At 42.3% G+C, this 23771-nt stretch overlaps 1 protein-coding gene across 2 annotated transcripts; it reads left to right on the top strand.

Moving 5' to 3' along the window:
• The first annotated feature begins 1242 nt into the window (after positions 1-1242).
• On the top strand, positions 1243-23389 carry LOC116722346 (cyclic AMP-responsive element-binding protein 3-like protein 3-B). 2 transcript variants are annotated; one of them, XM_032566582.1, is made up of 10 exons: positions 1243-1486; positions 1747-1827; positions 3141-3408; positions 14917-15047; positions 16118-16228; positions 16438-16544; positions 19754-19822; positions 22189-22273; positions 22620-22713; positions 22809-23389. In XM_032566582.1, exons 1-10 carry the CDS (start codon positions 1466-1468, stop codon positions 23009-23011), a joined length of 1170 nt encoding a protein of 389 aa, XP_032422473.1. In that variant the 5' UTR covers positions 1243-1465; the 3' UTR covers positions 23012-23389. The 2 variants fall into 2 exon arrangements, with proteins under 2 accessions (XP_032422473.1, XP_032422475.1); XM_032566584.1 differs by having other exon boundaries at positions 1706-1827.
• The last annotated feature ends 382 nt before the right edge of the window (positions 23390-23771 follow it).

Genomic DNA, 23771 nt, shown 5'->3' with positions numbered 1-23771 from the left:
ATGTTTGGGAAATCCTTGAATCTCCCGTGGCAACCATTCAGCTGTGCCAAAGGTTTGGTGAGACTGAATGCCTCCTTCGAGGACGAAGCTATTCCTTGGAGCCACAGTTTCCAAGCTTCTGATCTTCTGCAATACAAAACACCCCAACTCAGCTCCTTCAGACTAGCCAGAAGAAATTAGCAAACACCTGGTGGAACTAAGCACCTGCTAAGCCAATTAAACAAGCTACTTCTCAGGGAAACTGTTAAAAAACTTTATTAAAGGGTTAGTAGAGGGGAAATGTTGTGATAACTTGCTGAAGTGAAGAGAGTGTCAGAAACAGACAGAGGCCCGACTTAAAGGGGTTAATTTATGAAGTCAAATTTCTTTTAAAAACCTTAAAAAAAAACCATTTCTAAGATCTTCTGTTAGTGACGTTTCATACACTGATTCAGTTTTTGGCAAGGTATTAGTCACTTTTATCGTCTTTTATCCTTAAATTATGCCTTACTGTTTATAAGGTTTCCACAGTTTGATTATTAAGTGTGTTTATTAATCATTTATAAGGGAAGGTCTCAGTTTAAATTGGTACAATAAAACTAGCACTATCATGTGACAGCCTACTTCTCTTAAATGGAGCAGCAGTTCAGTGGTTTTTGTTTTGTTGCTTTACTTTTCACCGTTTGATTAGTTTTTGAAAACAAAGTATGTGCTTAAACGGACATTTACACTGCACTCAAGCTCCATTTTCAAACAACACGTGCTCAGTTATGAGTCTCGCTCTGACACTATTTCCAAAACATTGTTGTCGTCTTACAATTTGACAACCCTTATTGTAAAAAAAAAAGTATTGTTCCGCAGTGACGGTAAATTAGTTTCAGACGCTGCGTTCTGTCTCAAAAATTTAACGTACTGTCGTCCCTGTTATGACTTTCAGGGACTCAGACATATATTAAAGTTTAAAAATGCTACTGTTTGTTTCTGGTCCAAGGTTAGAACTGTTTTCTGTGTTGTTGTTGGGTTTTTTTTTTTTTTTACAGATTCCCAGTAATGACAGGAGACTTCAGTAATTATAGTTTAATTCTCCACCTCCCTCGTTGCCTTGGCAGCGATAAGACATTCCTGTGAATAAAAGCTGCAAAGGTAAGAAGTGAATGTGAAAGCACTGAGCAAGTACTTTCTGTCATATCACATTGGCATCAAAGGTCACTCTAAATCACCTCTGACTAACTTTCTCTAATTAATCCATCAGAGAGGCTTCCTTCTGGGCCAATCAGCCCTCCGTGCTGTCAGCTGAACACCGGATTGGATGTTGATAAGCTGTCCTGTTCTTCAGCGCAGCAATTCAACTTTGTCCCTTTAAACAGACTGTGGCAGTTCTACACCTTTCGCCATAGAGGAGCGTATCGATCTGATTGTCTGCTGCGCTTGCTCTCCTCCTGGATAGTTTCATTGAAATTTCATCAGCTACTTTGATGTCAGGATAATGACGCTGACAACAGACATGGTAGGATCCCACTTTGTGTAAGAAACTCATTCAGGATGAATGTTTAGTGAAAGGGAATGGAAGGAGGCGAAACCTAGTGAGACAGATTTTATTTAATCAGACAAGTGAAGGAGGAGACCAAACAAGTGATGGCCTAATTAAGAGGATTGTGTTTCTTTCTTCTTTTTTTTTTGGTTAAAGAAAATAAGAAAGCTATAAAAACAATGTTTTTTCTTTTAGGAAACAGAGAATTCCCTTCGCTAAATCACTTATGCTTTCAGGAGCACGGAGGAATGGACATCTTTAACCTTCTCGGGAGCACAGAGGAGTCAGATGGTGACCACCGGTGGACACCTAATGATGTGTGTTCCTGAAACATTCAACGCGGTTTGCTCCAAACATAGTCGCTCTGAGAATATAATCAAAATCTCATATTCATTTAATGTCAAAATGAAAGTCTATACCCTGAATGTTAAGTGCATTGTTACCAGCAGCCAGGCCTGACTGAGCATAACATTGTTTGTGTTTGTTCTTATTTAACCCTTTCCTAGTATTTTCTGCTGCTTTCTGGCAACTTGTAATGAGTTTTCTATTCATTTTGGGATTTTTTACATTTTAAATATTTCCAAAACATACATTTGCAATGATTAAAAAAAAATATGCAAATTTTACTTTATTTTGCACAAGCAAACTTCTACACACAGGCTCAAATAGACATCTCTGCTAATAGTTGGATTAGGAACCAAGTTTTAATAGTCATCAGCAAGCTTCTGGTGTAAGTAATAAAAAAAACTGAGTTCATTATAATTGGTTGGATTCCTGCCATCTATGAGCTCAAGGTTGACAGTGACACAAGAGAGCCAACAGGCTTCAGGCATATTTGAGGCTATGAGTTGTTCTTAACCTTCATAACCAACCTTGTTTTATTAGAGAGGGACAGTTTGGGTCAAATAATCAAAGCATGAACAAAACAATGATCCCTAACACAAATTAAAAATAGTTTGGACATGGACAAAGCAGGCTAACATTAAACATCTCTGATGCTTTGCCCTAAAGTTGAGACCTAAACCCTTTGGAAAATGTGTGGATTATTCTCAAAACCCTAGAATGTTTTAGCATTCATTTCAGCGCTATGAACACTAAAATACGTTCTTTGCTTGCCACAAAAAGTGTATCATTTGGCAACGACACGCTAACGAACATTTAACCAAACTGCAGAGGGAGTTCATGAACATAAAGGTAGTCTGAGAATTTGAAATTGATTTCATTCTACCAAGAGGGGAATTTTTGTAATGACAAATTGTGAATACCATTTTTAAATGGCATGTTGAAAAGCTTTTAGTTGTTTCATGGAAAAGCCTTTATTGGTATCACAGCAATTAAAATTCTTCCCATAACTGCTATGAAAGTTTGAACTCTGGCTGCTCCACTCCAAAGCATTAATAACATGGTGATAAAATTAAATCATTATTTTAAAGCTAAGTTTTGATTCTGTGTGGATTCGACGAAATCACATGTAACCTCAAATTCATGCACATGATTCTGTCTCTAAGTTCACTTAAAGTTCACTTTTATCCCCGTGACTAAAATATCTTACCAGACCTTTATCTTCTCGTCTGTGTTTGTGTACAAACAGCGAAGGTGTCATAAATTGATGTGCACTTCTTCTCTTCAGACTCCAAGCCCTCAAAGCAGTGGTGCTGATGACTTCCTAGATACTCTGCTGCATGATTCCTCCTCTGTGCCAGGGTCCCCCCTCTGGTCACCCTGTACCACCCACAATGGTGTTAACGAGGACATCCTGGCTAGGCTGACAGACTGTCCCCATCCAATCTCCTGCACAGGGTTCCCTGCCTTCGACATTCGGGTTTTTTCCCAGGCTCCAGATATGGAGAACTCGCCTGCGGCAAAAGAAAAGCTGCCTGACGTGTCCATTGATTTAGGTAAGGACACAAAAGTGGAGACATTTGCAGAAACGGATCAAAACAGGATATCGCCTCTGCAGAGAGAACTAATTTTTGTGTTAGGAAAACAAATTGAACAGCAGGGTTCTGCAAGTAATGGGCAGCGAAATGAGAACATTGTGAGGTATTACTTTTCATCGTGTTCATCTCTGTTGTGGTGTAATGAGGACTATTAACTGCAGGTCTGGCAGCAGGCATTTATTTCTTTTTTCCCCGTTTCACTTCATTTGGATGATTAAAAGCTTGTTCAAAAGTGGTTCAGGACGCAACACAACAGCTTTCTTTTGTAAAGTGCTCTTTTTTAAGATAATAAGCTGACCTTGACGAAAGAAAAACTGTAAACAAATGAAATCTGAAACATCTGAATGACACAAAGCACCACCCAAACATAAAGAAAATATTCATATTTTTGATCACAGCAAAATATGTGATAATTTTTCATATTTTGTGACGTTATAACCAGATACTTCTGTGTATTTTGCTGAAATTGCGTGCTGCAGTCAACATAAAGTAGTCTGTAATGATGAAATAGAAATAACATGGTACATCGTTTTCAAATTTTCTTGCAAATAAAAATATAAGCAGTATGACAGATTATTATTCATCTACAAAATGAGCTAACACTTTGTAAAACCTCATTTAAATTGCAGCTTAAAGTTTAATTAGCTTTGGAAACATACATTCTTGCCCATTATTCTTTTCAAAATGGTTCAAACTCAATAACATTAAAACACATGTCGACGTTATTTTTCAAGTCATGCCACAGATTGTTCTTTAGATTTCATTCTGGGCATTGACTAGGCCATTCTAACACATTAGTATTCTTTCTTCTTAATCATTACATTGTCTTTGTTTCCTGCTTGAACATTGGATTTGAGTCTCCACCTGTGGCTCAGGACCTTTGTATCCTCTACAGGTGTGTTTTTCAGGGATCACCACATTTTTAGCTCCTCTCATCATCCCAGCTACTCTGATCAGATGAACTAATTAGAGAAAATATTGTAGACTTGCGTCAGAAAACGGAGAGAGGGAGACTAATTCACCCAGAGGGATCTGGAAACCTGCGACAGACTGGTGACCTGTCCAGGTTGTACCCCACCTCTCGCCTGGAACGTTAGCTGGAGGTAGGCACCAGCACCTCCCGACCTCGCTAGGGACTAGGGTGTTGGAAAATAGATAGATAGATGGATGGATGGATGGATGGATGGATGGATGGATGGATGGATGGATCTGGAAACCATAAGGAAAACACTGAGGTTTACTGGACATCATTAATCCACAGTTCTCTCACATTTCAATCACATTGGCATCTGGACTGCTTTGATTCTTTCCATTTTCAGCCATTTAGCTGTGGACTTGCTGGCTGTGCATAAACGTGTCAATGTGTGACAGTTGTGCATGTAAATTGCACAATCATGCTTTGGTCTGAGACTGAGACCCAGATTGAGGCAAGCTTCAACTTTCGGACAGATGGCCTCAGTTTCAACTTCAGAATGTTTTGGTATTCAGAGAAATTTATGGCTGGCTCAGTGACTGCAAGGTGACTTTCACCCCCCACGCGGTTGAGCATTGGTATGCTGCGCATGGGGTCATATGGTGCTGTGGGCTTTATTGCAAAACATTTCAATTTCAGTAATGTCAGACCAAAGGACGTTGTTCCAGAAAGATGCTTTCCCCTGAAAAGACTTTTTTGCAACCATTTTGTCGATAACCTCCACAAAGGACCTGCAGCCTGCTTTAATGCCAGCCGTTCTCTTGATTGATGAATGCATAGATAAGTTCCCCTTGCTGTTGATTAGCTAATCAATGCATTTGATTGGTAGAACCTCCTACCTTCTTACTGTCTAACATCTTATGCCAATAGAAAGGAATAGAGGGAAATAATTTTTTTTTCTACTCAGGAATTGATTGTAAAAGCCAGTGAACACATAAAAACTATTATTGCATATAATATGGAAGCTTGTCTTGCCTTGATATTAATGGCAATATTTAAACAGACATATTTTGTCCCAGGTCCTGTATCAAGATATAGCCATGAAGAGGGTTTGCTAACTTCAGGCTCTGCTTTTCTTTCTTCCTTTTGTTCTTTCTTTCTGTTTTCCTTTTTTTTGGGATGATATGGATTTGTTGGCATCTTCAAGTCATGACTTTCAGCATGCTCTGGAGCCGCTAGCAGCCAAGTGTGAAGGAGTCAGGATGAGAGTCAGTTTATAGTTTTACGGTCTGTACATCCTCTGTGTTACACAGCAGGAAATGATGGGCCGAGTCACTCCTCGTGCAGCATATTTATTCAGTTTAAACTGTAAAAAAGAAAATACAGCGGTTACAGTAGCGCTCCCAACATCCGCTGCAACAAGCTGTCCTCTCTGCAATGGCGGACTCCTACAGCCTGCCAGAGCGTCACCCGCTGTTGTATGTGGTACTACAACAAATACACATGCTCTCTACTGACATCACTGACATCACTGTACATCTACATCCAACATACTTTCATTAACTCAACTGAACTCAAACCATACATAAGTTTAAAACACATGTTGCGGCCCTATTAAGCCGACCCACCGAGCCCACATAAGCGCGAGCCAAGCGTGAGCCGTTAGCCTCGCTACTTTAGCCTGGTGCTAACTCCTGCTTTATATCTAGCTCAGTAATGCAGCTATACTGAAGCGCCTTTGTTGTGTCATTCCGTACCCATCGGAGGCTACTGGCGTTACGAGCTATACATTCTAATACTCAGCTTACCTGTAAAAAAGAAAATACAGCGGTTACAGTAGCGCTCCCAACATCCGCTGCAACAAGCTGTCCTCTCTGCAATGGCGGACTCCTACAGCCTGCCAGAGCGTCACCCGCTGTTGTATGTGGTACTGAGCGCCCTCCGATGGCGAAACCAAAACATTGTTAAATCTAATAAACATTAACTCTAATAAACATTGTTAACTCTAATAAATTCTAACGCTAGGCTGTGATCATCACCAAAAACAAAATGTGGGGGGGCTAGTTTCATGCCTCACTTTCCTAGTGCCACACTCTCCCCCACAAAATTAAATGTCTCCTGACATTTCTGGTTGCACAGTACACTCAACTATAAACTTGACACAGACCCACAGCCCATGGTCTCCAGAAGGCATTACTCTCAATAACCTGAGTCTTAGTCACCTTGCAGTCCCTCTGAACCAAAGTCGGCTGACCTAAAGTGTCATAACTCAGTACAAGCGGTTTTTGACTTTGTCTATGGGGTCGCTGTCTCACAGAGTCAGTCTCACCTTTGTTGGCAGCTGAAATGTCAATCACTGCCTCACCGCTCTCTGACCTCCCAAGGTCAATGTCAGGGCCGTCCTCTTCGCTCTGTAGTGGCACATCCTCTTCGCTCTGTAGTGGCACATCCTCTTCGCTCTGTAGTGGCACGTCCTCTTCGCTCTGTAGTGGCACGTCCTCTTCGCTCTGTAGTGGCACATCCTCTTCTTGAACGTGAAGACTTGTTTCAGGCTGGAACGGCTCCGCCAAAGGGTTGAGTGGAGTCTGCCGCCGTCTTCCTGGAACATCTCGGAAGTACCACTGGTACGTGCCGCTGTGGTCATCATCTGATGTGTCACTATTTCCTAGATGTTGCTCTACACGTGGACGTCTCAGCTTTTTCTTTGTAACAGTCGAAGCATCTTTTCGGGGCTGAACAGTCTGTGTTGATGGCTTTTCAAGTGGTAGGAAGTCGCAGGGCAGTAGGAGGTTCCTGTGCACCACCTTGTCTCTCCCTCGACCAGTTTCAGGGCAGATTCGATACACCGGGCTATCATCTGCCTTTCTCTCCATCACTTTGTAGATCTGGTTCTCCCAATAAGATTGGATCTTCGCAGGTCCACCTCTGGGAGTGAGGTTTCGGAGGAGGACTCTGTCACCAGGCTGAAGATCTCTCCCTTTCACTCTCCTATCATAGTATGCTTTCCCTCGAGCAGCTTCCTTGGTAGCCGTCTTGGAAGCTACTGTGTAAGCCTCCTGCATTCTCTTCTTCCAGCAGCTAACATAGTCATCATAGTCCACATGAGTTTCATCTTTTCTCAGATTGAAGAGCAGATCGATAGGCAGGCGGGGGGAACGTCCGAAGATGAGGTAATATGGGGCGTAGCCTGTTGCCTCGCCCTTCGTACAGTTGTACGCATGGACAACCTTAGCCAATGACTCTTTCCAATCCTCCTTCTCCTTGTCCTCCAGGGTTCGTAACATGGACAACAGGGTACGGTTGAATCTCTCCACCTGTCCATTACCCTGTGGATGGTAGGGTGTCGTATGAGAACCCTGGATACCTGAGAGTTCTTTCAACCGTGCCATGAGCTTGTTGTCAAATTCTTTACCCATGTCATGGTGAAGTCTGGTCGGGAAGCCAAACTTGAGTGCAAAGTCATTGAACAGCTTGTCAGCGACAGTTTTAGCTGCTTTGTTCTTTGTCGGGTAAGCTTGGGCGAACCTCGTGAAGTGATCCATGACAACTAGTATATATTCATAGCCATGCTTGCACTTTTCCAGGTGGAGGAAGTCTATGGATACCAGTTGGAACGGGTAAGTTGACTGGATCGAGGTCAGAGGAGCACAGTTCTGCTTACTCGGCTTCTTCTTCTTGAGACACTCGCATTCTTTCGTAACAAAGTGTTCAATGTCTTTTGCCATCTGCGACCAGTAAAACCTGTCTCTGATCAGGGCAAGTGTTCTTTCCACCCCTAAATGGCCCATGTCTTTATGGAGCTCTTTGAAAACCAGGGGATGATAGGCTTTAGGGACCAATAGCTGCTCTCGGTGAGCTGTTTTGCGGTGCAGGATACCATGTTGGTCGACGTGGAGCTTCAACCACTGCCTGAGTAATGTAGTTACTGCAGGAACCTCAGACTTCACCTCGATCCTACTTGGTCTCCTACCCTGTGACTTGTACCAGAGCACTCTTGACAAGACCTCATCTGCTTCCTGGGCTGTGCGGATCTTGTCTGGTGTAAGAGGCTGATTGGTGTTAGAATCTTTGATCAGCTTCAGAGCACTAACCTGGATAACACCAATGCCTTGACACGGGTAACTCTGCTCCACCACCACAGACTCCATAGATGCGCTTATGGCTTCCTGTCCCACTTCAGCTGTACAGCTCTTCATGTAACTGTCAATGTCCAACGGCATTCGCGACAGGCCATCAGCGTCGGTGTTGGTTTTGCCTGGACGGTAGCGGATGGTGAAGTTATAGCTGGCCAGCTCTGCGACCCATCTGTGACCTGTGGCATTGAGCTTTGCCGTAGTGAGCACATATGTTAGCGGGTTATTATCTGTGTACACCACAAATGATGGTGCATGGTACAGATAATCTCGGAAACGTTCACATATGGCCCACTTCATTGCCAAAAACTCTAATTTGCCAGAGTGCAGGTGGTACTTTTTCTCTGCTGGACTCAAGGTGCGGGAACCATATGCTATAACTCTCATCTTGCCTTGCTGTCGCTGGTATAAGACTGCACCTAACCCAACTTGAGATGCATCACAATGTAACACAAAGGGCTCTGTAAAGTCGGGGTACCCAAGGACAGGAGGTCTGGTAAGTGCATCTATGAGCTGGCTCAATGTCTCTTGGTGGGCGCTAGTCCATTGAATGGGTGACCGTGAAGGTAAGTGGCCTCTACTTTTCTTCACCCCCTTCCTAGTCTTGTCACCTGGGACTGAAACAGAGTTCTCAGAGGATGGAGGACTAAGCAGGCTATAGAGTGGATGGGCTATGCGGGAGAAGTTGGCGATGAAAGGCCTATAATAAGAGAGAAAACCAAGCATTTGACGTACCTCTCCGACAGTTGCAGGTGTTTTTTCCTTTAAGGCCATCACCGGGGCCAGCTCTGCTGGGTCCATTGTGTAACCCTGGCCTGTAACTAGCTTGCCCAAAAACTTGACACTTCTCCTGAACAGGTCACATTTCTTTGGAGTCAGCTTAACACCATGCTCCCTGTAACGCTGGAGGACAAGGCGGATGTGCTCTAGGTGTTCTTCAAAATTGCTGCTGTGCACCAGGTTGTCGTCCAGGTACGGAAGGCAAATAGTGTCTCTGAGACCTGCCATGCAATGTTCCATGCTCCTCTGGAACTCAGCGGGTGCGGAGCTCAGGCCAAAGGGAATGCGCACCCATTGGTAGAGCCCCCAGGGTGTGATGAAGGCGGTTAAGGGGCGGCTCTCATCATCCAAAAAACCCTGGTGGTACGCCTTGCCTTGGTCTAACACTGAAAACCAGGAGCTCCCGCCCAGTGCATCCAGCATGTCCTGAATTCTTGGTATTGGATGACGGTCCGGAACTGACTTGCGGTTGAGCTCTCTGAAGTCACAACAAAGCCGAAGAGTACCATCCTTCTTACGGACACACACCACCGGTGATGAGTAGGGAGACCTTGATGGTGTGATCCAGCCTTTGTTAAGTAGATCCTGCAGATACTCTTTTACTTCATTGTGGAGAGGTTTTGGGACCGACATGTAGGTTTTCTTTACAGGACTTGTGTCATGAAGGGTTATATGCATTTTCAGGGAAGGGATACAGCCCACATCATCACGGTCGTATGCAAATGCCTCACATTCTTCCCGCAACATCATCTTCGCAGCTGTTTGTTGACTTTCTGTCAAGTGTTGAAGATCCACTGGTGGATCCCATGACTTTGGTCTCGGTTGAATGTTGTCTGACTGTGTGTTATTCGGGATGTGTGACTTTAACTTTGAACTCTGTTTTTCCTCTTGTGTCCACTCATTTACTTTTGTCTGGATGTCTGCTGCATATACAGTCTTTATTGGTTCAAGACGTCCGATCACTTTACGACTCATTAAATAAATGGTGTGGTCTGTGGTGTTAGTCACTGGGATGGGCACATATGGCACTTTTCTGTCTGGAATTTGCACCAGTACGTCACTGAACATGACGCCCTCTGGTGGTGAGTCAACCATGTCAGCTAAAAAAAACATGTCTTGACCCAGAGCATGTGGACTAACATGTGCCCGTGCATAGACTGTGGTAACTTGGTTTGCTCTCAAAGGCACTCTCTTTACTCCAGTCCTTACCACACCTGCCTCTGAGTCTTTTTTGCTGTTCTGCACCAGTCTGACAACATTATGTGCAGTTTGTACAGTTATTTCAAATGCTTTACTTACATAGTGTGCAAGTTGTTTTCTTCCACCTTTGGTCTTTACTTCTCTTCTGTTGACAACCGCCTCAATAACATTGTAGCCAATGATGGGATCACTGGCCACGGCTGGGTCACTGGCTACCAATATTGGCACTTGCAACTCACTGGTTGGGAAGCAATCACTGTCTAGTCTGAAGCTGACTTCTATCCAGCCAGTGTAGGGGATGGTTGTGTCATTTGCAGCAAACACTGTGAGTGTCTCATTATCTAACAGTTCTGACACCGGTCTGACAACTGTGTGGGGAAGGTGGTTCTGCCGCCAGTTTTCATTTACAATGCTGGACTGTGCCCCTGAATCCCACAATACTTTGACTGGATGGTTGTCCATAAAACAGTTAACAGTACAGCGGTTTCCCACCAGGCTTACTAACCTTGACTTGCGTTGAGGGGGTAGATAATGAACTTCAGTTACAGCTGATAAGGCAGCAACTGGTATTTCATTGGAGGATGGTGGTGGGCTTGACTGCTCATTATGGGACCGTGGATCCTGGACTACTGCTGGTCCCACCTCAGTAGCCCTTCCTCGTTTCCCATCAACGGTCTCGGTGCTCGGCATCCACGAGAGTAGTGGCCCTCCCGCCCACATTTGAAACAGTGCATACAGTTGTCTCCTTTTCCCTCTTCTCTGCACTTCTTACAGCCTTTTTGTCTTTGTTTTGGTGCCATGGTGCGGGAACTGGTTTCCATAGCAGCCACAAACATCTCTTTCATTTCTTTGCGAAGTTCTTCTATGATCTGCTGTGGGTCTGTTTTAGTCTCTTTATTTTTAACTGTTTTCACAGCCACTGTAATGGGGGATTCTTTGGGTTTCGGGTGGCTTTGAACAGATGTCAGGGCTGTCTGGCACGCTGTTTGGAGCTCTTGTACCTTGGGAATCTTGACTGCAGTGGACCTTCTTCGTTTCTCCAATCTTTCATTTTCTAGTTTTGAAGCTTCGTTAACTTTCTCAATCAGTTCTTCATCTGTTATGGTCATATTACTTAGGAAAGGCAGCAACTGATACTTAATGGAGTCACTGAGTAGCCCAGTTTCAATGGAGCGGAGAAACTTACGCTGAATTGTGGTTCTGCTGTACAGTTCATCGGTCTCCTCATTTGCTGCTTTCCAGAGAAGTTTTTCTTTGAGCTCGATAGCACGAAATACAAAATTTAGGGCAGTTTCTTTGGGTTCTTGGGAGATGTTGAGAAGCTGATGGTAAAGTTCAGTGGGGCTATCGACCCGGTAGTGTCCCTTTAGTATGGTGAGCAGTTTGCTAAGGGTTAACCCACGTTTTATCTCCAACATGTCTCTTAGGGGCATTCCTGGGCTGATGGCCCTAATTACTGCTTCAACTACTTCAACCTCGGAGTGTCCTTTTTCAATCCCATTTTCGATCTGGCGTACTAAACTGAGGTAGGACAGCTTATCCTTCTGCCCACTCTCTCCAATCTGCCCAGAGATTTTAAACTCCCTCCTCAATGTTACCTCCTGCAGAGCTTGTTTTGGCTCTGGTCGGGTTTTGAGTGGATAATCTGTTGCCTGGACTGAAGGGGTGCATGGAATAGTGTCCTCAAGGTCTATCTGTGACACAGACTTTTTAAATGAGGATTCCTCTTCGGACTGACACATTACTTTACTTAGTCTCTGGATATACGTGGTTGTTTCTTTATAAAACTGTTCCACTTGATCCCCTTCTTCACTTTTCTCTATCTCATCAAACATGTCCTCTGCCAATCTGATGAGTGTCCTTTTGGTTTTACTTTGAGGCTCTCCGCTGTCCAGGCCGGAACACTTCAGTCGCCTGCAGACGTCCACGAGATGCTCTCTTTCCAACTGCCACAAGGTTGCACTCACTCGATCGCGCAGAAGCTGTGCTGCTTCCATCTTTTTTTTTTTTCTGGTTCGTCTCTTGTGAAGGAAGGTGGTTGGTGATGGTGTTGATTCACTAGCGCCACCTCCTGGCTGGCTCGCCAAAATATGTTACACAGCAGGAAATGATGGGCCGAGTCACTCCTCGTGCAGCATATTTATTCAGTTTAAACTGTAAAAAAGAAAATACAGCGGTTACAGTAGCGCTCCCAACATCCGCTGCAACAAGCTGTCCTCTCTGCAATGGCGGACTCCTACAGCCTGCCAGAGCGTCACCCGCTGTTGTATGTGGTACTACAACAAATACACATGCTCTCTACTGACATCACTGACATCACTGTACATCTACATCCAACATACTTTCATTAACTCAACTGAACTCAAACCATACATAAGTTTAAAACACATGTTGCGGCCCTATTAAGCCGACCCACCGAGCCCACATAAGCGCGAGCCAAGCGTGAGCCGTTAGCCTCGCTACTTTAGCCTGGTGCTAACTCCTGCTTTATATCTAGCTCAGTAATGCAGCTATACTGAAGCGCCTTTGTTGTGTCATTCCGTACCCATCGGAGGCTACTGGCGTTACGAGCTATACATTCTAATACTCAGCTTACCTGTAAAAAAGAAAATACAGCGGTTACAGTAGCGCTCCCAACATCCGCTGCAACAAGCTGTCCTCTCTGCAATGGCGGACTCCTACAGCCTGCCAGAGCGTCACCCGCTGTTGTATGTGGTACTGAGCGCCCTCCGATGGCGAAACCAAAACATTGTTAAATCTAATAAACATTAACTCTAATAAACATTGTTAACTCTAATAAATTCTAACGCTAGGCTGTGATCATCACCAAAAACAAAATGTGGGGGGGCTAGTTTCATGCCTCACTTTCCTAGTGCCACATCTGCAAGAACAAAGAAGTTTGACCTCTCGCCTAAGACTGCAAGAAAATCACAACGTCACTCATTTCTTTTTTCACGAGACATAAAAGTTTGTCCATATAAATTGGTCTTCAGTCTGAAGGTTCCAACTTAAATCTATCATCTCAAATAAGCAGAAGACAATGGGTAGATGGATATTTTCCTGCTAATTTTAGAAGTGATAAAGCATATGAAAATGTTTTATTATGCATCCATTTTATAATGTTCTAATGCTTGTAAGATATTCTAGATTAAGAGAAAGCACATCTTTTTTGTATGTAATATTAAAGGAAGTGGAAATCAGACAGCAGAAGTAAATTTGGAACCAGGAGAAACATAAACTTGCAGATTAAATATTTATTTAAATGCTTGATTTAAAAAAAATTACATTTAGTCATTTGTTTTTTTTACTTAAGCTCAGTTGAAAAACAATATAAATTGATGAAAGTCAAACTATTCTGTTGGGACCATTCAGATCATTTTTATGAAATTATACTACATCTTTTACAGTTTTACCATTTTCAAGATATTTGAAGTGCAATATGGTGGCTGAAATATAAGAACAGGAATTAAACAGAATAGTTGCAATCGACGTCTTCGTTCGAAGCGGCTAACGTTGTGTTAGCAGCGGGAGTATAAACCCCGGGAACAAATTGGAGCATCATCACTGATGAAGATAATCTACCAGCCCTGCTGTCTGAGTTTCTGCTCCTGTTGTGTGAAAACAGCTGCTATTGAACTGTGACAAATTCAAACTGTGACAAACCATGTTAACTCAGTGTCTCATCTATCTGATACCTTCTTCTTCCTCACCTCATCAGCTCGTTTTATGCCTCATCTGCCTGCGGCGCTCCTTATCTTCCCTGCCATACCCTCTCTCTCCTTTGCTTCAGTCCTGTTCCTGAATAGGATGCAACCAAAATATAATTACATCTCAGAGTTTCCGATATGAAAATTAGATCATAGAAGCACGACTTCTATCGTTCCATCTCTTGATTTATTTGTATGTAGACTTATTTTCAAAACTGGCCTTGTAGATAAAGCAGCCTCAGTTTCATGTCCTGACTCTGTTGCTGCTGTAGCAACAACAGAGCTCTCCTCCTCCACATCCTCCTGGCTCACATTTGCAAAGCACAGCTTTTTTTTCTCCCCCTTTTTTTCAGAGGAAAAGCTTTTACACGGTCTGAAAATCACTTGACCAGTCAACAGCAGCTGCAGGCTCGCCTTTCACTCACGCTTGTCACTCTCGGCCCTTAAAATCTCCACCAGCCAGAAAGCTCGAGGTAGATGTGGTGCTTTATTAACGAGCAGAGCAACCGAATAAATAAATAACTTTCTGGGGGTTTAAATACATGACTGTAAACAGATCCATCCTCCTTCTTGACCTAAAATACAGAAAACTCTTGTGCAGCACTCTCTGCTACTTCCTCTAATGTTTGAAGATGACAGAGCAAAAGCTGCTTTTTTCCTTAAACCCAACCCAGTTTTGAGTTACATTCATCTGGTTTATTGTTTTGTTTGCTTTTTCTGTGTCATTGTGCAGGCTGGGAGTCTGAGGGCTGCCATGAGGAGTTTGGCATTACATGCTACCTTTCCAACAGCCAAACCCCACTGCTGCCATCAAGCCACGCGGTCACAGTAAAGGACCTGCTTTTATCCAGTCTGGGACAGAACGTAAGAGAAGCTCAGTGTCTATCTGATGCACGTATATTTCCTTAAAAGGCATATTTTAGTATTTTCTCTACTGTTTCTTTTTGATTTTTCATGAGCATGTACAGTTATCTTTATCTCCATGTCATAAACTGAAGAACTATTATTTCCACGAGTATTTTAGGTGTTGACGGTGTCTTAGTGCTGATTTGATTTGCTGTCAATTTGGCCAGGAGTCTTGTGAATGAGATTTTAAAGGTCATTCAGTGTGCACTTGTAAGACAAAGGAGAAGGAAGTCAGTAGAAATGCTGCCTGAGAGCAGTAGCTTGGAGACTTAGCAAACTGGCATCCTACTGAGAAATTTAAAGTGACTCTGTGATGATATACAATTTGAATATTTATTTGGCTCAGATACTAAGAAAAGAATTGAGCTTGTGCTGCAGCTATTTATAGTCCTTTGACTTTGCGTGTTTCTTTCTTAAAACCAAAATGCCAATTCATTCATATTCCTAGGGATTGCTTTTGGTGGGAGATGAAAAAATGTGTCCGTTTCAAACATATTTACCAACATTTCCTGTATTGACGACCTTTGGGAAAAGTAGTAGTGCTCACTCTATTGTCTTCTGTGTTGCCAATAATCCAGGCAACCACATATTTTCATTGGGAGGGTCTTTGTTGCTAAGAAAACTGTTTCCTGTTAACAACAGGAAGTCCGCCTCTGTTGTTACAGACAAAATATCTTCATCCATATATGGTAGTGCATCTTTTTTTATTATAAAGACAAAGCTGCTAATGCTTGAGTATTGTCGGAAATGTGTGTCTTAGAATGACATCTTTTTTTTTTTTTGAAAATCAAGAAAATAAGGACTGCGATTTATTTATACCATATTTTCAAGAGTGTTAGGAATAAAATATGATGAACCTATTCCGCTTTTTAATCAGTATTAATTAAAAACAATCAGAGTTATTATGTGCCTTATTTTCCACCACAGACCTCCTGGTTGCAGCCCGCACTCCAACAAGCAGGAAAATAATTTTCTGAACTAGTATTCCACTTTAATTTCCTTCTTCTACCTGGAATTGTGTTTGACAGGCACAGCGAATCTCTCAGCAGTCCTTGCAGGAGCTTGTGCTTAATGAGGATGAGAAGAAGCTTCTAGCTAAAGAGGGCATAAGTTTACCCTGCAAACTGCCCCTGTCCAAGGTAAATGAGCAGGTTACAGATGTAGAGCAGTTCCTGCACACACATACACACTCCGTGCCAATCTGATTCACATCTTTGAAAATCTAAATCTGGAGGCCCTTTTACACAACCTTTGCCAACTTCCTAACCCACTTTTGTCTCACTTACCTTTCTCCTCTTCATATTTTTTCGTTTCCTTGTTCTTACATCCGTTTCATCTTCGTGACAAGTTTGAGGAGAGGATTTTGAAGAAGATCCGGCGGAAAATCCGTAACAAACGCTCGGCTCAAGAAAGTCGGAAGAAGAAAAGGGAATATGTTGACAGGCTGGAAGGGAGGTAAGAAATCAACTTACTGCAGCGTCGTCACTGAAGGTGACATTATTAGTGAGTAGCTTGACCTAGAAAATTACAAGTTTCATCTGCAATGAATTGTACATCCTGAAACATCCTGTAACCTATCGACATATAAAAGACCATGAGGGGAATCTGTGGATCAATGAGACAAACATGGTGGAGGTGTTATGACTGGGGCTGCACTGCTGTCTTAGTACAATCTGTCGCAATAGATTAATTCTGTTCTCCTGGAGGATAATGTTTGACCATCTGATTGTGAACTCAAGCTCAAGCACGCCTGGGTTAGAGAAGTGTCCACACCTGTGGAAAACATAAAAGAAAGGTTTTAAATGAGTGGGTCAAAATTCCTCCACACTGGTGTTGAAGATTCATTGGCAGCTACTGAAAGTTTCAATTGACTTCATAAGGGACAGAGTGTATTAATCAACATGAGTACATTTAAACAACCATGTTTATGTGCCACATTTAGCCACAAGAACTCATTTTCATCTGTAGTCTCCTGGCAAATTGATGGTGAAAAATAAAGAAAAACAACTGACACAAAATGGACAAACACACATGATTTACAGAAAATGACAATAAATGGTCAATAATTATACAAATTAGCAATTATAAAAAGCAAGTCACACCCATAAAAACATTTAAAGCAATGTTTTAAAAATGATTGAAGTTGTTGCCAACAATGGAGTCTCAACCTGTTAGGTACAGCAGCAATTGCTCTTTCACTCAGGGAGTAATGTTTGTACACAGCTATAACTCTTAGAATTGTCTTGTTGTTTGACAGTATCTTTCATAATCTGCAGTCCTTTTAGTTTACATGTTTATAATTGGTCTTGGGTGTATTATTACCAAACCTCTCATAAATCAAAAGAGGAATTTGCGATTTGGAGCCAAGAGTTTATACTGGACATAAAACATAAAAGAAACCAAGCGTTTAAATCATACAGGTTATGCAAGATGTGACAGGATGTGCGAGAAATGTCTCGGGGGGCCATAAACAAATGTATAGTTTTTTTAATCATTTGTGACATAGTTGTTATAATTCCTGGGAGCATCTGTGACTCTATTATCCCAAAGACATATTTCCTCTATTAACGGTTGACAGTGATATCGATTCAGTGGAGGGGAAGTGCGCCCGGCCTTATCTTGAACTGTCATGTCACAGAACGATAAGAACTGTGGGACATTTTGATACCCACTACCTCATTCACTTTAGGCCATAATCACAGGAACCATTTAATGCCGCAGAAGGCCACCACTGATCAGCAGGCTAAACACAAAGAATCTATGACATAACCCATTTATGAAGCAGAATCAACACAGAGACGCACTTACAGTGGTTTCGTAAAAGTATTCGCACCATTGGAACTGTCTTTATACTTTTCATATGACAAGATTTTTTTTTACAAATCAAAATCCGAAAAACGCGGCATATATTTGTCATGTTAAACTATAGGAAATACGTCAAGCTTTTGAGATCTCACAGGGCCCCGCTTAATCCATCCTCCAAGAATAAATGGAGTGACAGGCTGTGTGTGAGATTATTAATCAGAGAAGCAGCTACGACGCCCGGTGGCATTGCTCTGAAGCAGCTGCAGAAATCATCACAGCTCAGGTAAAATAATCAGTCAGCAGGAGCGCTATTGTCATGACTTTGAAATTCATAAGTCCTGCTCGCAGTTTGCTTCAGACCATGAAGGACACACGGCAGGCGTGAGAGAAAGTTCTCAGACAGAACGACAACAAAAAAAGAAGAAGAAAAGAAAACATTTCAGCCTAGATGCAAAACACTCAATGTACAGTGGAAAACTAACACCGAACACACCGTCTGGTGGTTGCAGCATTATTCTGTGGGGAGGATTTTCTTCAGCAGAAACAGCAAAGCTGGTTAGAGTCAATAGGAAAGTCAATGCTGTTAAATCCTGGGCAACACTGACAGAAAACGAGTTGGAGGCTGAAAAGACTTGAGATTGGGGTGGAGGTTCGCCTTACAGCAACACAACCAGTCCCCCCCCAAAAAAGTGTGTGATCATAGCATGACGAAATGTGAAAGCGTCAAAGCTTTCATTTACGCTGCTTTTGCAAGGCAGCGTAAATGATTCAGAGTGTTTGGAGGGAATATTTTGCACATCTTGCTGGTCCAGTATGTGGTCAGCTGGCCTGCAGCGTGTTGGTAAACCACCCAATCAGGCAGAGACTCACAACAATGTGATATCAAGCGGCAAACCAGACCATCAGAGCTAATCTGTGTTGCAGCTGGAGCGCGGCTTAAGCCATACCTGAAGATGATGCAATATGACTTATTGGGAGGGTAGAAGCTTTGCCGGGATTAAGCTCAATTTAGGCATTCTCCTCCCTCTCTGTCTCCAGGCTGCGGAGAGCCTTTGAGAGCCTTACCATGCAAGCTGCCAGCCAGCAAATTCGTCAGCAAGCATGGAAAGCATGCCAGCCTCCCACATGTTGGCACTTTTACTTTATCACCCCTCCCCCCAAATAAAGTAAGGTGGAAGAGCATACAGCCAAGAGCAGCAATGTCTCCAGTTTGCTTTGTTTTATCAATAATTAACCCTTAAGTTCAGGTTACCTGGCTGTTCTACTCATCTGTTGTTGTATACAACAAGCTAATTCATCCATGTCAGGAAAGATGGTAAAATAAGGGAGTTTGTTGCTGAAACACAAATAATAATACAAGTTATTTTCTTTTTATGAATCATCTGGCACTTTGCACAATTTAGTCTTTTTTTCTTTTTTTTCAAAAAACTGATTAAACTTTTATTTGTGTTATTAATGCCTTTTGAAAATCTGAGCAGGCGCTTCAGTCGTGTGCTGTTAACATCTCATTCAGGCCTGACCTCTGCCGGCTCCTATTAACAAAAGTTTCACGAGATTGTCAGTGCTATTGAACGTTCGCTAGTAATTAAACCAGCCTCACACAGAGCATACCAACAGCGTGTCATTATCAAGCCGAGGGTCATAATAGGGGATGATTCGGGGAACAGAGGGAGATAGGAGGAGGGAGCGCGGTTTGATTCGATGGACAGGATGAAGTGGATGATAACAGTCGGCCGGCGGATATTGGCAGAAGGGGGAAGCAAATCCTAATAAAACACTCTTCTTTGCCCTACTTTTTGTTTTTCATCTTCTGCAGATTTGCATGATCATTCTTGTGTTCCCCCTGTCTGTTGCTGCAGGATGACTGCGTGCAGCGCCCAAAACCTCCAGCTTCAGAGGAAAATCCAGAAGCTGGAAGAGACTAACAAGTGAGTTATTATACATGCAGCTCATGACTGGATCATTCATTGTAATGATTGTTTGGTTTGAATTTTAATATTAAAAAACTTATAAAACGTAAAGTAATATTTTTGCTGAAATGTTTTTTTGTTGTTGGATCAAATTGGAAAAACTTTCAGTTCATTAAAATAGGGAAAAGTGACAAACCCAGGAAGAAATCCAATCAATGAGTCCTTGAAGAAAAAAAAAGGTTAAAAATAATATTCACACACTTTTACATGCTACTTTTTTTAGGTACACCTAGCCAATTGCTCGCAAAGTGCAAATCAGCCAATCAGCTGGCAGCAGCTCAGTGCATCTGATGAAGACGAGTTGCTGAAGTACAAACTCAGCATAAGAACCGGAAGGAGAGGGGATTTAAGTGACTTTGAACTTGGGATAGCTGATGGTCTGAAATGGGCTGGACTGAGCATTTTAGAAGCTGCTGATCTGCTAGGATTTTCAGGCACAACCACCACTCAGGTTCACAGAGTATCAGCAGCAACAGGGAAGATATCCAGGGTGCAGCAGATGTGTGGATGAAAATGGTGTTAAAGGTCAGAGGAGAACGTACTGACTAGATCAAGATGGTAGAAACGCAACAGTACCTCATTGAAACACTCATTAGAGCCAAGATGTGAGGAATGCCACCTCTGGATGTAAAATATGTCAAACCTTGAGGTAGTTGGGCAACAGCAGCAGAAGATCACTGCGGTACCATTCCAGTACCATTCCTATTACTGTATATATATACTGTATATATATATATATGTTTATTGCCAATTATGTCCGAATAAACTGCAGCATTTGGTGTCCAGCTCTTAGCTGGCTTGATATATGAATGGCTTGATAAAGTAGACAGTAAATAAAAAATGTTAAATCAATTCTGAATCTAGAAAAGAATCAATAAAAAAACTAAAGGGCACAATGAGATAAAAACAATCATATTAGATACACTACATGAAAAAAATAGAAAAAAATGAGATAAAATAAAATATGAAGGAAACTAATAATGTTGCAAACTGGAAAATTAAATAATTGTTGCCACGTTAAATTAATGCTGTTGAAAATGAGAAATATTATTTTACGTTTAATGTGTAATCAAATAAGTTGGGGAGTTGTAGTAGTTGAGTTCTTACTTTTTATTTTGCATGAGTTACTTTATTAAGGCATTTATTCATTTCTATGTTTATTGCCAATTATATGTCAGAATCTGTCCTCCGTAGAAGTTCACATATGGTCATCACAAATGAGCAACAACAGATTGGAAGGTCGCCTGGTCCAAAACGTCTCAATGTCAGCAGCAACATTAATTAGGGAGAGTCACAATATGGTCTAAACAAAGTAAAAAAAATGATCCATTCTGTCTTTTAAGGTTTAAGGTTATGAGGTGGTATAATGGTGAGGGGGATATTTTCTTGCCATACTTGGGCCCCTTAGATAGTTTCCATCGTCTGTTGGCTTCTTCTGGCAGCATAAAGCCCAAAGCTCATCGTCTCAAACTGCTTTCTTCAATGTGACAATGAGTTTAGGAATGTTTCTGACCTGAAGTCATGAAGCATTAAGATGGCTCTAAAAGCCAGTGGGAGTCCAATCTGCTACTTGCAGGGTGCACTTAATAATGAAGGGAGTGAGTGTATACTTTATATTCTGCAGCCTAGCCACAGTTGTTTTGTTAGACGAGATCGATAGATGTGGAAAAATACACAGACTAGATCGTTGTAGATGTAAAAAAACACAAGCAGACCTGTCTTGTTTTTTTAAACTGCAATGCTCGGTTAAATAAAGTCAACAAAAATATGCCCTCAGTTTGTGCATTTGGTTGCATATATTCACTTTATTTGCTTATTAATGGTTGTCTTGGTCTGCTTTCTATGACTAAACTAGAAATTGTTCATATTGCTTATGCCCCCCTGTTGTGAATAGTGTCAGTTTTTGGTTGATCTATATTCATATAGCCCCAGGCTCTCCCTCCAGGGGCGTTGACAGTCTGAGTAGGAAATGTTTTCCATGCATTGTGTGCCACCTCTCTCTCCCTGCATGTAAAATGCCTTTGATACAATTATATAATTTAACACCAAATTCCACAGCTTGACTTCAATTACCATCCGTGATCTGGTTGCGTCGCTTCCCCTCTGATGCTGGCAGAGCTCAGCTGTGAACCAAAACAAGAAGGGTTGCTGGAAGAAGCCAAGCTCTTCCTCTGCCCGAAGTCTGCGGCTTCTGCTTCTTTTTGCTTCGGTTGCCAAAGATCACAGATGCTGAGAAACTCGATGCCTGTATTTCATCTGTGGGCCCTTATGTGAAACTTTCACTCAATCTCTTTCATCTTCTCCGCCTCTCTTTGTGTTCACAGTGCTCTGCTGGAGCAGCTAAGCCGGCTACAGGCTCTCTTGCCTAATAGCTCCTGCAAAACAACAAACAGAGGAACCTGCATCCTGGTGAGATGTAACACCAAAATGCCCCAATTTGCACCACTGTGGAGAATGTTCAGATGCACTGCTTCCTTTGATACTGATGCAGACACGCAGAAAATGCATTAAATCCATAAAAAAAAAGGCATCATTACAACATTCTAGGAGTTTCCCCAATATGTCCCTGCTGTGTTTCCCTCCAAGATCTAGAAGGAGTCTGTTTAAATGTTTGAACGGCATCTGGGCTCATGTGTTTGTCCGGGGCTTTATGTAGGTCACGTCCCTTTTTCATTTTTTGTCTCTGCGCATTTGCTCACTTCTTCATCATTTGTTCTTTCTCTTCTTGGCGTTTCTTGTCTGTGTTCATGTGCAGGTTTTGCTCCTCTGCTTCTCTATGCTCATTTCCTCAAATATTCAGCCGGTCCCTTACAGTCAACGCAGCCACGCAGAATATACAAGGACGGCAGGTCTGTTGACGCACACCCCTCACTTTTGTCCAGCAAACCAACACACACGCACAAAGCACACATTCGCTCACCTTCACCACGTCTCTACCTATCAGAGTCGTCGCGCTCCCTACTGTCGACGGGCGAAGAGGGAGAAGTCCGTCCTCAAACTTTTTCGCCTTCCTCGGTCTCCTGGGGCTTTGAGGACCTGCGAAGCCTGAAGGAGAAGCTTTGGGCCTGGACGGTCGTCACCATGGTACACCTACAGGAACACAACAACGGAGATGATTACGGATCTTGGCAGAGCAGAAACATGTAGTGGTGTTGGCTTGTGTGTCAGTAGAGTGAGCACTTTAATTGCTCTTTTCAGTGTCTGTATTTGACTGTTATGATTTCAGTGGTGCACAAACAAGATGCTACTAGCCAGAACCTGTGCAGTTATGGTCAGTAGGGAGCTACAGTTGCACTGATGTCTGATAAAACAAAACAAAACAAAAAAAAGAACAAGGAAACTCCTCAAGGTTCTTGTTCAGGTACATGAGCAGGAGATTCGCCCCTTTATTTTATTATGCACTTTAGATACATATTGTTAAATATGTCAGGAATGAACTTTAACTTCCTCTGTAACATTTCAGTGAAATGATGATAAAGCACAGGAGCTAAAGAGGTTTTCAAAATAAAATTTTGCGAAAATGCATTTTTGTTTGTCTTAATCGCTTTGTGTCAGCTTACACAAACATGAGGTACATGTCAGCACATTTGTGCACTTGTTACTGTTCGACCATGTGGGACACCGTTAACGGTGCCTTGGGAAGGCATCCATACTGTCAAAATAAAAACCACAAACCTTAAAGAGCTTAAATCATAAACTGACATAACATGGAAGGAAAATGATACCCAGTTTCTACGACTCTATCTATCAAAACAGGCTAACTGAGGTCTCCCTGAGTCAACCTTTTTCAGAATAAAAGTCATTACAAATTACTCTTGTTTTATGTTTGGGGTTGTTCTGTTTGATTGTTTTTGCAGCCTCTTGTAGTGTTTATTGCCCTGGTTTTAATGCCATCCAGGAAGAAAAG

The sequence above is a fragment of the Xiphophorus hellerii genome, chromosome 6, assembly GCF_003331165.1.
Source record: "Xiphophorus hellerii strain 12219 chromosome 6, Xiphophorus_hellerii-4.1, whole genome shotgun sequence".
NCBI classification, from domain to species: domain Eukaryota; kingdom Metazoa; phylum Chordata; class Actinopteri; order Cyprinodontiformes; family Poeciliidae; genus Xiphophorus; species Xiphophorus hellerii.
Note: the sequence above shows the minus strand (reverse complement) of the source record. Positions and strands in the feature narration are given on the sequence as shown.